General features: G+C 38.7%; 1 protein-coding gene across 2 annotated transcripts in view; it reads left to right on the top strand.

Annotated features, from left to right (window-relative positions):
• Nucleotides 1–14,343, top strand: part of xxylt1 (xyloside xylosyltransferase 1) — a 106,855-nt gene that overhangs the window by 8,968 nt on the left and 83,544 nt on the right. For both annotated transcript variants that reach the window (XR_003296588.1, XM_026323309.1), the window contains exons 3-4: nt 3,750–3,897; nt 8,282–8,414. Coding sequence is in view for 1 of the 2 variants with exons in the window: in XM_026323309.1 (XP_026179094.1) it covers nt 3,750–3,897; nt 8,282–8,414 (281 nt within the window). In the remaining variant the exon portion in view is untranslated. The remainder of the gene's footprint in view (nt 1–3,749; nt 3,898–8,281; nt 8,415–14,343) is intronic.

Raw genomic sequence — 14,343 nt, 5'->3', positions numbered from 1 at the left:
AAACAATGTATTTTTCTGTTCACTGAAATGATAAGTAATACTATGTCAGCACAACACGGTGTCCTTGTAATGTAATTGCAACATTTCTCCAAACAACAAATGTCCACAGCTGTTTCTCACCAGTTGAAACTTCATTTTGTTCAGCTCCTGGGGAAGGGTGGGTCCTTAACTGCTGCTCACAAACCACATGTATAAACCACATGTATAAAATAGCAACCAGTACTTAGGTGCTTAAAATTCACAAAGTTAAGTTAAAACTCACATAATATACTCACATGTTAAAATAGCAGTCTACCATCAACTGTTTCAGCTGTGCTTTTTTAAGTTGGGTGGGTTGTCCCGTATAAACCATATGCGTTAAAGAGAAGATAGCCAGTACACCAGTATTAGTCTAAATGGACTGTGTGGTTGGCCAATATTTAAGGCATTAGACACACTCCCACACATACAGTGATAAGATTTTCCTTTGCCAGCATAGGTAACCTAGTCTGTAAATTTACCTACTGACCTCATAACAGGCCAACAACATTTTTAATAAAAATCTCAAATCATTGTTTCATCTGTGTTAGAAAAATAGTAGTACTTGTTGTAGTATTTGAGGCATAGTTGTGGGAAAGTTGTGGATTTGAGTTTTCACATGAATTCATGGGAAATTAATCAAAATAGTCTATAGAGTAGAAAAATAAAACACTTCCAAAAATAAACACGCTATAAAAGTTGGCTTTAGGATTTACTGTACGCAAATAACTATCTCTGTCCATAGTTACTGTTGGACCTTATGGATACAGTTTGTGCAGCAAAATATATTACTGTGTATAAAACTAGCATTATTTCTGAAATCTTGGCCTCCTCTGGTTTGTCTGATGGGTGTTATCGCTGACTGTCTTATTGAAAACACAGAAAGCATTTGCAGTATTTTTGTTGACATTTTGTTAGCTTTGTTATGCACAGAGAAACATGGAAACTGGAAAAGCAAAAACCAGAAACGAGACACACATTGCCATACTAACTTGTGTAGTGTTTCCAAATGTGTACCTGAACATAAAAACAATAACACAAATTCATAGTCTGATACTTGCATTTGCAGTTATTTTGAATGGATTAAAATAAGTCAATAAATGCATAGAATATATAGAGCCCCAGTGAATGAGCATAATTAATCAGTCCTTTGAAAATATTACTTATTGTAACCACTGCAGTGATTTATGTGGCATTACATCACACTACCAGCAGCAGTCCAGGAGAGCACTGATTCCCACAAACAACCTAGGGCTTATCTTAATCTTTGAGGGATCATTAAATGATGTTTACTCATCTAGGCACATGGGTCTGGTTTATAATTCAGCTACCTTATTTTCCAGGTTTTAGAGAGCACAGAGTAGAAGAGTTGATTGTTGTATAGCAGGAAGTAGCAAAGATCAGTAAGAATGAAGTGGGGAAGGCGTTGAAGAGGATGAAGAGTGGAAAGGCAGTTGGTCCTGACGACATACCTGTGGTAGTATGGAAGTGTTTAGGAGAGGTGGCAGTGGAGTTTTTTACTGGGCTACTTAACAAGATCTTGGAGAGTGAGAGGATGCCTTAGGAATGGAGAAAAAGTGTATTAGTGCCCATCTTTAAGAACAACGCAGACGTGCAGAGTTGTGGAAACTACAGAGGAATAAAGCTGATGAATCATACAATGAAGTTATGGGAAAAGGTAGTGAAGGCTAGGCTGGGGTCAGAAGTGAGCATTTGTGAGCAGCAGTATGGTTTCATGCCAAGAATTAGCAGCACAGATGCAATATTTGCTTTGAGAATGCTGATGGAGAAGTAAAGAGAAGGCCAGAAGGAGCTGCATTGGGTCTCTGTAGATTTGGAAAAAGCGTATGACAGGGTGCCGAGAGAGAAGCTGTGGTTTTGTATGAGGAAGTCTGGAGTGGCAGAGAAGTATGTTCGAGTGGTGCAGGACATGTATGACGGTGTAAGACAGTGGTGAGGTGTGCTGTAGAGGTGACAGAGGAGTTCAAGGTGGAGGTGGGACTGCACCAAGGATCGGCTCTGAGCCCCTTCTTGTTCGCTGTGGTGATGGACAGGCTGACAGATGAGGTTAGACAGGAATCTCCGTGGACCATGATGTTTGCAGATGACATTGTACATCTGTAGTGAGAGCAGGGAGCAGGTGGAGGAAAATCAAGAGTGGTGGAGGTTTGCTCTGGAAAGGAGAGGAATGAAGCTGAGCTGCAGTAAAACAGAGCACGTGTGTAAATAAGAGGGACTCAAGTAGAACGGTGAGGTTACAGGGAGTAGAGGTGAAGAAGGTGGAGGATTTTAAGTAGCTAGGGTCAACAGTTCAGAGCAACGGAGAGTGTGGAAAAGAAGTGAAGAGACGTGTGCAAGCAGGTTGGAACGGGTGGAGGAAAGTGTCAGTTGTGATGTGTGACAAAAGAGCGTCAGCAAGAATGAAAGGAAAGGTGTACGAGACAGTGGTGAGACCAGCAATGTTGTCTGGTTTAGAGACAGTGGCACTGAGAAAAAGACAGGAGGCAGAGCTGGAGGTAGCAGAGCTGAAGATGTTGAGGTTCTCTCTGGGAGTGACCAGGATGGATAGGATCAGGAATGAGTACATCAGAGGGACAGCTCATGTTAGATGTTTTGGAGAAAAAGCCAGGGAAGCCAGATTGAGATGGTTTGGACATGTTCAGAGGAGGGACAGTGAATACATTGGTAAAAGGATGCTGAGGTTAGAGCTGCCAGGAAGGAGGCCTAGAGGAAGACCAAAGAGGAGGTTCTTGGATGTAGTGAAGGAGGACATGAGGATAGTTGGTGTGGGTGTGGAGGACACAGAGGACAGGGTTAAATGGAGGCAGATGATTCACTGTGGCGACCCCTGAAGGGAGCAGCCGAAAGGAAAAGAAGATCTGAAGCCTCTAACAGATGATGTCAGGCTTGAACAGAAAAGGCCCGATTCTCCTCTGGAAATTTCATTTGCCCTAAATCAATATATTCCTGCAGGAAAGCTTTAATGATAATCAGTGCTTACTATATTTTTTTTTAAAAATCCGCTTTCAGTAATCTGTAGAGAAATCTACTGTACATGCTTAGAGCCGAGACTGCTGCCTCACAATTGTTGAGGGATTTAAAGCTCGAGAAGCAGGAAACTTAGACACAAGAAAATGGCATTTAGTAGAATTTGGGTTATAGATCAGCATGACTGTGTGTGACTATTGTAGGGAGGATCCAAAATCGAATATTTTAAATCATTTTTTTAGTTTTTCTTTTTCCTAACACACCATGGTGCTTTATACTAACTGAACATTAATAGGTGCATTTGCCCATTTTGTCAATAAGTCACCATGTTGACTTTTTTTTTTTTTTTTTTACCTCAAAAGCAAAACACAAAAACTGCAGAACAGAAAAAATGTTAGTATGGACTGACTTCCTCAAAATGGTGCAGCAGAGGAGGTGGAAGATAGAAGCTGGGCCCATTGGGCTAATATTTTCACAGCCATACAAGCCAAGGGAGAAAACTTAATTCTGTGAAGTGGTGTCATATACATACAGTAGCACCAAGCATGGAAAGGCATTTCTGTCAGAATCTAATAAAAACTAAATTGTAATACAGCCTTCAAGACAAGGAAAACACAAATTTAAGCCATGACTGAACCTTAGGGGCTGTGAAACAATAGGTCTGATAACACAATATTTAAGCAGTTAGTGGTAGTTACCAGCTGGACATTGTTGTACTGACTTTGTGCTGATCTTTCCTGCAGGTCTTGTTTCATGATGTGGTGGCTCTCACACAGAAGCTGTTTCCTATAGTGGAGGCCATGCAGAAACACTTCAGTGCAGGCTCTGGGGCTTACTACAGTGATGTCATCTTCTTCCTGTCTGTAGCTATGCATCACATCATGCCTGAAAGTAAGAAAAGCAGATTTTCTACATAAATGTTTCTATAGTTAGTAGGTAGTTACATTTAGATATTACATAAAGATACAGTAACTGAACAGACATTAATGTTAGGACCTAACATGGACATGTAGGTAAATCAAGTCAGGCATGTTCACACGCAACATCATTTTCTGATGAAAACTACTTTTCACATTTATACTAACCTAGATTTAATGTTGGGTAACAGGCAAGTTTTGCTAGTGAATGAAATAAATGTCTATCCAGTTTTACTCCCCAATATCTGACTAGTTTTACTCCACAATACAGTTTAAATGTTATCTCATATTTCACTCTGCTGTCATTCTCAGTTTTGACATTGTGGTTGGTCAGCTGTCAAAAACCTGCTGACCTGTTTGAAGTTGGAATTTTTTTTTTCAGCTGAGAAAAACACACAGGTGCAGAAAAAATACACTAAGGAAACTTACATCGTCTGTGTCATTTATGCCCTTTATGAAACCTCAACATCTGGTGCACAAAGCTGCACCAGCATTATTTACATCTTTTTTTTGATTTAACTATTTTTCTGAAACACTTTCTGCCTCAAAGCAGACAGGGAGCACCATTTCTAATGAACAACACCAAAAACAAAAGCGATGTCCACAAATATAAATAGCATCTGCAAGTGGGAAGGCTGGAAATTTTATATCCTCTAACTTGTGAAGTGGGAGATGTTGTGATTCCAGTAAGTTTTAATTTGGTTGTCAGTGATGAAGAGAGATGTCAGTGTTGAGCCAGCCAAGGTTATTTTGACGAATATTTGACAGAATTTAACAAGAAGTTGCTGTGAAATTTCTAACACCATGACAAGCTTACAGGGCATAATGAAAGAAGTCATGTAGAAAGACTATTTTTACACCATTAATCTTTGGAGGATGATAAGTAAAATGGAACAGTGGAAACCTGTTGTAATTAAGAAAAGGTTTCTATGAAACGCTGTTAACGGAGATGTGTATCGCCTCCAGAGGTCTCAACATGCAGGGACCTGAGTTTCTTCAACACTGTTAACCATTATTTTCCACCCAAGGCAGATGTGTTGCTACTAATGTGTGAATTGCTTTGCTAAAATAGTAAGAAGATGGTACCTGGGAGTGTGGGTAATAGCTGATCTGTTTGTTGTCAAGCAGGTTTGTAATGACTTAACAGATTGATGTTAAAAAATTCAGATTTATTTCTGTAGTTCTAAGGATTTTGTCTCTCTTTTCATCTTTATTGGTTTGGTTGGTTTGACAACACTTTGCATCAGTGGCTGGTGAAATTCCAAGATGAATGGTAGTTGCACCTCCCACTCCAGTTTTCCAGAGCTAAGAATTCAATGCTAATAAGTCTTCCCCATGGCTTTATTGATATAAAACCACAGATCATAGTTTAATGTGACAGGACTAAGTGGAGCAGGCAAGAGCTGAATTTAAATATCAGTAGTAAGCTGGAACCTGGAGGCTTGGAATGCCAGGTCCTTCAGAGTAAACCTGTGCCACCACAGCTGATTGGGTCCACAAAAAGGCTAAAGGTCTGATTTGGACTTTGGACTTTTGTTAAAGCAGTGGCATCACACTAAAAACAAATGGTGTTCAATAAGATGGTACAAGCCTGGTCTGTAGTACACCAAAACTGGTATTAACAGTGCTGCTTCATTTTGTTATATAAAAAATGTCATAACATATTGTTATATCTAAATAACAAAAAAAATTACATAGTTAGAAAATAAATATGAATTTAAAGCATATTTAAAAATACCATTTGACGAACAATACACATGATTTTTATGTAATAATCTGACACTTATTTGTTTCTTATTTGTATTTTCTGCAAACAGTAGTGGACTGCAGTAGGAAACAAACTTTTGGATGCATGTAGAGGTGAAAATGAATTTCTAGTGATGTCCCCCTTCAAAAAAATCGGGGTGTTTTCCAGTTAATGTTGGTGAAAGCAGAAAACTGCGATCCTTACAAATAGGCTATAAGTGCTCACATCAAGACTGATATTAAGGCCTAATGACATTGGCCCACTTTTCTGGGTAAAATGTGATGTTAGATAGTAGTGTCTCGATTGTTTTGTTTCTGTGACCGAGTTTACTCAGACAGGCTTGCCTGTCTATCTGACCAGAGCCTGAGACAAGCTGTAAGCATCCCTAATAAATGTACTGCAGGAATAATTTTGAGTTGTAAAGTATATATAAAAGAATTAAATATATATATATATATATATATATATAAGGTACATGTATGCACATGGCCAAGACTAATTTTAACCCCTATTTTTTCTTTTTTTCCTTCTCATTAAATAGCCATTTTGTAAACATGGACAAACACCTTCTAGTTGAGGGATTATTGAAATAGAACAGTTCTATATGTGGATTTATATACATAACTACAACTATATCTAACTACTGCAAGCCACCCCTGCCACTGGGTTAATTCTTCTGTTCAAGTGCATTTAGTTTCCCTTATTTCATCTTGATATTTTATTCACTGTTAAAACAGCATTAGTATGGCCCTTCTGTCTTGTCTTTGTCTCGCTCTCTTCTTGCCAAGCTGTCAAATCTCAAATATTAGCACAATAACTGACAGTTATTGGAGCATGGCTCTTGCACATTTTTCAAGATAATTATTTTTCCCTTGGTCTGTCTGTTTATCAAGACATAATTTAATAATGGACAGTTTATTTTTTAACTAATGGATTTTGTAACATAAGCATCAGTGCCACATACAGCATGTTAACAAATTAGTTTGGACGAAAATTATGTGTTGGTGTGAAGAAATCAGATGTCTGTTTTGTTATCCACAGACTATGCAGGGAGACAGTTGCTGCCAAAGGTGCCACTACTTCCTATGTCTTTTATCGCATCAAAACAAAACAAGTAGTTTGCAAGTATGAGTAATCTTTTATAATGTGCTTAAACTCTGGCACAAACAAATTCAGCTGCAGGGAAAAAGGATCCACCACAATTCAGACATGTTGCCTGAGTTTTTGACTTGTCTCCATTGTTATTATAAGAAAATAGATCAGTAGAAGGACAACAAATATTTAAGGGGCTAATATAATACTGTATATTGTGTACTATTGTTACAGTTTAATCAAAAAATTTGTTGTGATTAAAAACACTGCCCATACCCTCCAACCGCACTTTCACCTCCACATCACTTTGTGTAGAGTCGCTGAGCCAACATCAAACCTTGTTACGTCATAATATTGTAACAGTTTAAGACCCTCTTCCTGTTAAACTACCACTAGTTAAGCCCTGTTAGTACAAACACATAGCACTGGCCACTCAGAGATCGTCCTTCCGTGGCCCTCTCTGTTGCCACAGTACATGGAGGCATTGTGATGGCAGCTTCTCTGTTTGGAGAGCACATAAAGCATGTCGTTGCCATATGGCTGAGTCTCCTTTAGTGCATAGGTCTAGTTGACATCGCTTATCTCCCCGTAGCTACACTCTTTATTTCTGGGCATTTCATTTGGGGCTTACATGATGGTTGCTTTTTCAGATGGTTACTTTTATATATTATAGTTTACACTGTATAAGTTATGCACAGACAATCCATACAGCTTATAAAGTTTAATAGCCCCATCTTTAATATTTTGCATTTCCAGTAAAAGTTTCCTGCCCTCAGAGTACAGATCTCAATCCTTGACTGTACCTCTAAATCTGACATGACAAGTGTTTTCATCAGTTCAGTAATTACATTGTGCCCGCGGTGCACCATTCCTGAGTATTTCCCATCCTTTCATTACCATGCCAACTAGCAAAACATCGGAAGCAGAAACAATGAACAGCGGAGAGTCTGAATATCCTGGTTACTGTTAGGATTTCATACACAAACAAGAAGACACAGTGTTAATCATTAACTGTATGCTTACAGCTGCCAACCATGCAGGTTGTGCTTTTCATAATATAAATACAGTTTTCCCAACAGTTTAGCTCAGTTGTAACATTTCACAAAGCAAAAGTAGGTCTATAAGTATAATTTTGTAAGGATATGTCTGTGCCATTACATTCTGTCTATGTTCCTGAAAGGACTTTTTAAGGTCATTTGATAAAGTGCTTAAAGAGAAGTTCAGCCTGCATGCACAGGTCACTTAGAAGTACATTTCTTGGAATAATGTTTAAAATGGAGAACTCTTTCATCAATGGAGACTCTTTTAATGACTGATTCTATTTAATTAAAAAGAAAAGATTCATTGTTTATTCACGTGGTAGACATGTTGCTTGTTCTTTGTAATTTTTAGCTTTTTTTATTTTTTTATTTTTTTAAAGTAGTTTAGAACTGTGGATAATTTTTTTTTTTTTTTGTGCTGCCTTACCATTGTCTTGCACATGTGATGAATTTGTTTTAACACATTGTTTTTGTTTCAGGTCTGAAACGCATAGTGCAGCTTGACCTGGATCTGAAATACAGGATCAACATCAGGGACCTCTTTCAAGAATTTGACCGATTTCCGCCAGGAGCAGTTATAGGCATCACCAGAGAGATGCAGCCAGTCTATAGGTACACAATGCAAACACAGCACATCAGCACATATGTAGATTAACCAATAATTAACTAAAATATTACTAAAATATATAAATGCTCTGTGTATGTGTTCACTGCTGTGTGTGTGCACTTTGGGTGGTAATGGAATTTCCCCATTTGTGGGACTAATAAAGGTAATAAGGGTAAATGCCCATTATGACTTCATGAGCTTTCCAGCCACTGTAGGTGGTAGTAGTGACAGTGGTTGCCTGGTCTGATGGTGACTTTTTTGAGGGAACTAGATTTAGTGCTTTTTAAGACTATACCAGATCTGCAGAAGTTCTGAATTAGTGGTGCAAATTTACCAAAATGCAAAAATTAAAAGTGTGCAGTCTCAGTGGCAGCAGATGCAGCAGCAGCACTATACAACAACAAGCGTCCTGCTTTCTCATTACTTATCAAATCTTGACATACACATGAAAACCAGTGGATGGAGTTTCTGCTTTCATTTTGTTGCTCCATCTTTTAAGTTCCCTGTCACTGTCAAGATGTTTTCTGGTTAAAATTAGATTAAAGGCCAGCATCTGTCAACAGAAAAGCTCTGTTGGATTTTGCCTCTCAGTTGGAAGACATCTTCAGTTTACAATAAAAATGATGGATTTTGTTTTATTTTGGGCCTCACATGCAGGTTGAGAGTTATTTTCTCTCACATCTTCCTTCTGATACACATGAACCTCAACGGTATGTGACCAGCAAAAATGATTGATTTGTTCGCTATGTTTGTTTTCATCACACTGCTGCTTTTATCAACACAGCAGCTTTTCTATCTAATCTCAGCTTTGCTAAAATATTTTTCTTTTTTATTTTCCCCAACTGAAGAAATTCTTAGGTAGATGGAAACATGCTTATAGAATTAAAAGGCAGAGATCTGAATTTGAAATAAAAAAAATCTGGCATCATCTGAATAAAAATTAAATCCATATATACAATAAATATTGATATTGTACAAAAAAGCCATAAACCGCAAACTGCTCAGAACTACATGGCACTGGCAGCTGGCAGCATAGAGCCAGTATTACAGGATTGTGATCCGTGTTAGCAGTCATAAATTCACAGGAATATTGTGCAACACTGACTACATGATGTGATGTTTTCATAAATAAGCCCTTCCTGCCAGATAAATAATTGAAGATTTGGCAGGATCTAAGCACAGGGATGCCTCTTGCCAGGAAATGTTTTGTTCTCATCCTGTGAATCATATGCATCTCCTGTTTCTTTTACCAGACCTGTTTAGAATAAATAAACAATTCTCTCAGTCCTTGAACTGACAGACTATGGTGACAAACTGTTAATTTATATAACCTCTTCTAACTGACTGTATTATTAACCTCATCAAGTAAACATTTTGAAACTGCTTTGACTTCAGTTTTCAGCACATCGTGGTCACCCTGCAGGACTTGACTTAACACAGACCTCTCCTCCTCAGCCCAGCACTTTTAAAAGGAAGACATGGCCGCCTTCTCTGTCCATTGTTTATTTCTATAAACACCACTTATAGCTTAGCAAAGTGTACACTTGGAAGAATGTGCAAGAACCATTCCAACAATTACTGAAAATTAACAAGTGCTTACTCACTCATTGTCTTGTTTGCTACGTCTTTCATCAGTTAGGCACTATTTACTGATCTAAATCCTAATTTTGCCTTTTTTTTAGAGTGCCTAAACTTTCTTTAGGCAAAGTTCTTATAAATTTATAAATACCTTATATTTTGTTTGTTTAAACACAAAATGTTGATGCAGTGATATATATTATGCAGAATGGAGAAAAGGTTTCAACAATCAGATAAACCTATCAACTTATCGAACTTATCAGTTAGTCAAGTCAAGTTAATTTTTTCATATCAGTCCGGAAAGTTATTGAGAGTGATGTTTTTGAGAATTAGAACAACTTTACATATTATCCTCCATCCTCAGTTTTCCTATGAAGTCTTTTTTCCCCATATTGACTTTTGATCTGGCTAAGATCATAAGAATCCACACCACCCACTCAATTATAACACCAGTGTTACCATTTTTTAAACATATTACTGGCAATAAAAGGCTGTCTGTGTGCATGCATGTGGGTGTGTGTGCCTGTGTATGTTCATTTGTGTGTGTAAGCAAGGGACTCTGACTTTCAAGCTCTTTGTTCCTTGGCTGATTTTTTTTTTTTTTTCCACCCCTCTCTAAGATAGTAAAACAAACACCCCTGGTTCATTTTCCATCCAGGCACAGCATCAAAACAAGACGTCACTGTGTGTGTGTGTGTGTGTGTGTGTGTGTGTGTGTGTGTGTGTGTGTGTGTGTGTGTGTGTGTGTGTGTGTGTGTGAGTGTGAGTGTGAGTGTGTGTGAGTGTGAGTGTGAGTGTGTGTGAGTGTGAGTGTGTGAGTGTGAGTGTGTGTGTGAGTGTGTGTGTGAGAGAGTGAGAGTTTGGCATAGTAAGTTTACATGAGGCAAGGACAGGTGGGAGTTTTCATGTAGCAGCTGCTTACTGGGATAAACAGCCAGCCAGGTGGTTTCCTTTGGTCTGTTTCACGTTTTATGTAACACAGAAAATCAAAACTTGTTTAATTTTAACAAATGGAGATATCTGTCCTGTAGAAACCATATCAATGAATTTGTGGCAGCCACTAACGATTTTGCCAATTGTTTTTTCAGTTAGTTTTGTTCTAAAAAAAAAAACATAAAAGTTGGAAATTACAATTTTATAGAGCTAAATAAAGGTGATTCAATTACTATGATGATAGTGAAAATTTGGAAATTCTCCTATCCAAGAAGCTTTTTGCTGGATGATTAGTGAATTATTGAAATCATTGCAGATTATGTTTCTGCAGATTAATCAGTGAATCTCAATTGTTGCAGTTCTAACTGCATTTTGTTAACATGACATGACTGCTGTTCCTGTTCTTTCAAGAGGGAATCTTAATTTGAAAGAAATCTTCTGTTATGACTGTCTTACATTAAAATTTATCGTATCTTTTTTTTAATGATTTCATGAATGATATAGTTGTCAAGGTGTAACAAAGTTGGTAAATGTGTCATCTTTGGAAAAGTTGCATCTGTGTGTGTATGTTATAAAGTAAAACTCCAGTTGGCACCAACACATCAAGAAAGATCTGTGTCTCTGCCCTGCCACCACAGTGTCTTAATGTTTTTTAACCCTGGGAATCCCCTGTTAATTTTGTTCCTGTGTGCTTGGGCGCTTTGATTTAAAACATACTGTAGTATCGCAGGAGATTGCGCTTCATTGGCAATTTAAACAAAGTCAATAAAGCTTTGACATGAGCTGTCACAGTCTTCGTATAACAATAAGGATGACCTCTCCTTCTACAGCTTGACTAAAAGTGAACTGTGAAATGATCAGGTTAATGGAAAATCACATTGAATAATTACAACAACTAGATGAGCAAGACACAGGTAGGATTTACATTGTTCTTTAATTGAAGTAGTTCACGTTCACTTTATGATCGACAAGATATTATGGACCAATAGTATCTAGAGATAAGTTACAATCAGTTGGTCTGCTGGAAATTCACTAGAGAAAGAATAGAAATATGTCTCTGTAGGGGTACTGTACCCCTAAACAAATCAGTATGGTTACATTGATTTGTTAGCCATTAACCATTGGCCAACAGACTGTAAAAATTTTAAATTTGAATCTTGGTCTTAGTGAGGCATTGTGTACATTCTGCTGGAGTGTTTTCCTGTGTTGAGTGGAGAAGGCTCTCAACTCCCACTCTGTTTTGTTGCTAATGGACATACTATTATTATTATGCACGAGAACGCATCCTCCTACCAGTCGCACATTCAGAGCACATCCTGCCACTGAAAAGTTCATTATTTTAAAAAAAATACCCCGTGTCTTTTTTTTCCTGCAGCTGCATTTGTAATATTTCAAAACCCAGGAGACTAGACCCACTTACGTAAGCATCAGAGTCAAAGCCACCAGCACGCATAGTGAGAGACATTAGCAAGAAGCAAGGTGTTCTGCTCATGCTTTGTGTAATGACTATCCATTGTGTGATACATCCCCTTGTGTTTTTTCTCATGAGATGGAATCAAATGTTGAATGTTTAATATTTAATTTCACAATAGTTCTTTATCTCAGTGTTTTACAGTCAAACAGCTCAACCTCTGGAGTTTTACTGTGACAATACATCTGTCTTTGATTTGATCAAAATCAGGTTTTGCAACTAATAGACAAAATTCTTGTGTTAAAAGCTAGAATAAACCTAGATTTATGAGGTATGTAAAAAATGAACTGACTCGTGTTTTGATGATTGTGTAATTTTCAATGTGCAGCAGGGCTGTAGGCTTTAGTGATTAAAAAAGGACCAGACATTTCATTTGTCTATCTCACAGTCAGGCTCCCCTCTGTCAGCGAGTGTTTTATGCAGCTTTCAGAGGCCAGCCTGTTTCTTGTCCTGAACAAAGTGGAGGACACATTTGGCACATTTGGAAGAGATGGCTACGCAAAATGTCCCCATCACCTGCTAATGCTTTTCAGTGAGAGTGAGAGAGAGAGACACTTTACTTGAAATGTTGGCAAGGAGACGATGAAGCTGTGAATTCACAGAACTGGAGAAGAGGCAGTTGTAAGAGCAGTGATATACAGTGGGTACGGAAAGTATTCAGACCCCTTTAAATTTTTCACTCTTTGTGTCATTGCAGCCATTTGCCAAAATCAAAAAAGTTCATTTTATTTCTCATTAATGTACACTCAGCACCCCATCTTGACAGAAAAAAAAACAGAACTGTAGAAATTTCTGCAAATTTATTAAAAAAGACAAACTGAAATATCACATGGTCATAAGTATTCAGACCCTTTGCAGTGACACTCATATTTAACTCACATGCTGTCCATTTCTTCTGATCCTCCTTGAGATGGTTCTGCTCCTTCGTTGGAGTCCAGCTGTGTTTAATTAAACTGATTGGACTTGATTAGGAAAGGCACACACCTGTCTATATAAGACCTTACAGCTCACAGTGCATGTCAGAGCAAATGAGAATCATGAGGTCGAAGGAACTACCCAAGGAGCTCAGAGACAGAATTGTGGCAAGGCACAGATCTGGCCAAGGTTACAAAAGAATTTCTGCAGCACTCAAGGTTCCTAAGAGCACGGTGGCCTCCATAATCCTCAAATGAAAAAAGGTTGGGATGACCAGAACTCTTCCTAGACCTGGCCGTCCAGCCAAACTAAACAATTATGGGAGAAGAGCCTTGGTGAGAGAGGTAAAGAAGGACCCAAAGATCACTGTGGCTGAGCTCCAGAGATGCAGTAGGGACATGGGAGAAAGTTCCACAAAGTCAACTATCACTGCAGCCCTCCACCAGTCGGGGCTTTATGGCAGAGTGGCCCGACGGAAGCCTCTCCTCAGTGCAAGACGCATGAAAGCCTGCATAGAGTTTGCCAAAAAACACATGAAGGACTCCCAGACTATGAGAAATAAGATTCTCTGGTCTGATGAGACCAAGGTTGAACTTTTTGGCGTTAATTCTAAGCGGTATGTGTGGAGAAAACCAGGCACTGCTCATCACCTGCCCAATACAATCCCTACAGTGAAACATGGTGGTGGGAGCATCATGTGGTGGGGGTGTTTTTCAGCTGCAGGGACAGGACGACTGGTTGCAATTGAAGGAAAGATGAATGCGGCCAAGTACAGAGATATCCTGTAAGAAAACCTCTTCCAGAGTGCTCAGGACCTCAGACTGGGCCGAAGGTTCACCTTTCAACAGGACAATGACCCTAAGCACACAGCTAAAATAACAAAGGAGTGGCTTCGGAACAACTCTGTGACCGTTCTTGACTGGCCCAGCCAGAGCCCTGACCTAAACCCAATTGAGCATCTCTGGAGAGACCTGAAAATGGCTGTCCACCAACGTTCACCATCCAACCTGACAGAACTGGAGAGGATCTGCAAAGAA

Source organism: Mastacembelus armatus, chromosome 4, assembly GCF_900324485.2.
Source record: "Mastacembelus armatus chromosome 4, fMasArm1.2, whole genome shotgun sequence".
Lineage (NCBI taxonomy): Eukaryota > Metazoa > Chordata > Actinopteri > Synbranchiformes > Mastacembelidae > Mastacembelus > Mastacembelus armatus.
This window is presented reverse-complemented; position numbering and strand designations above follow the sequence as displayed.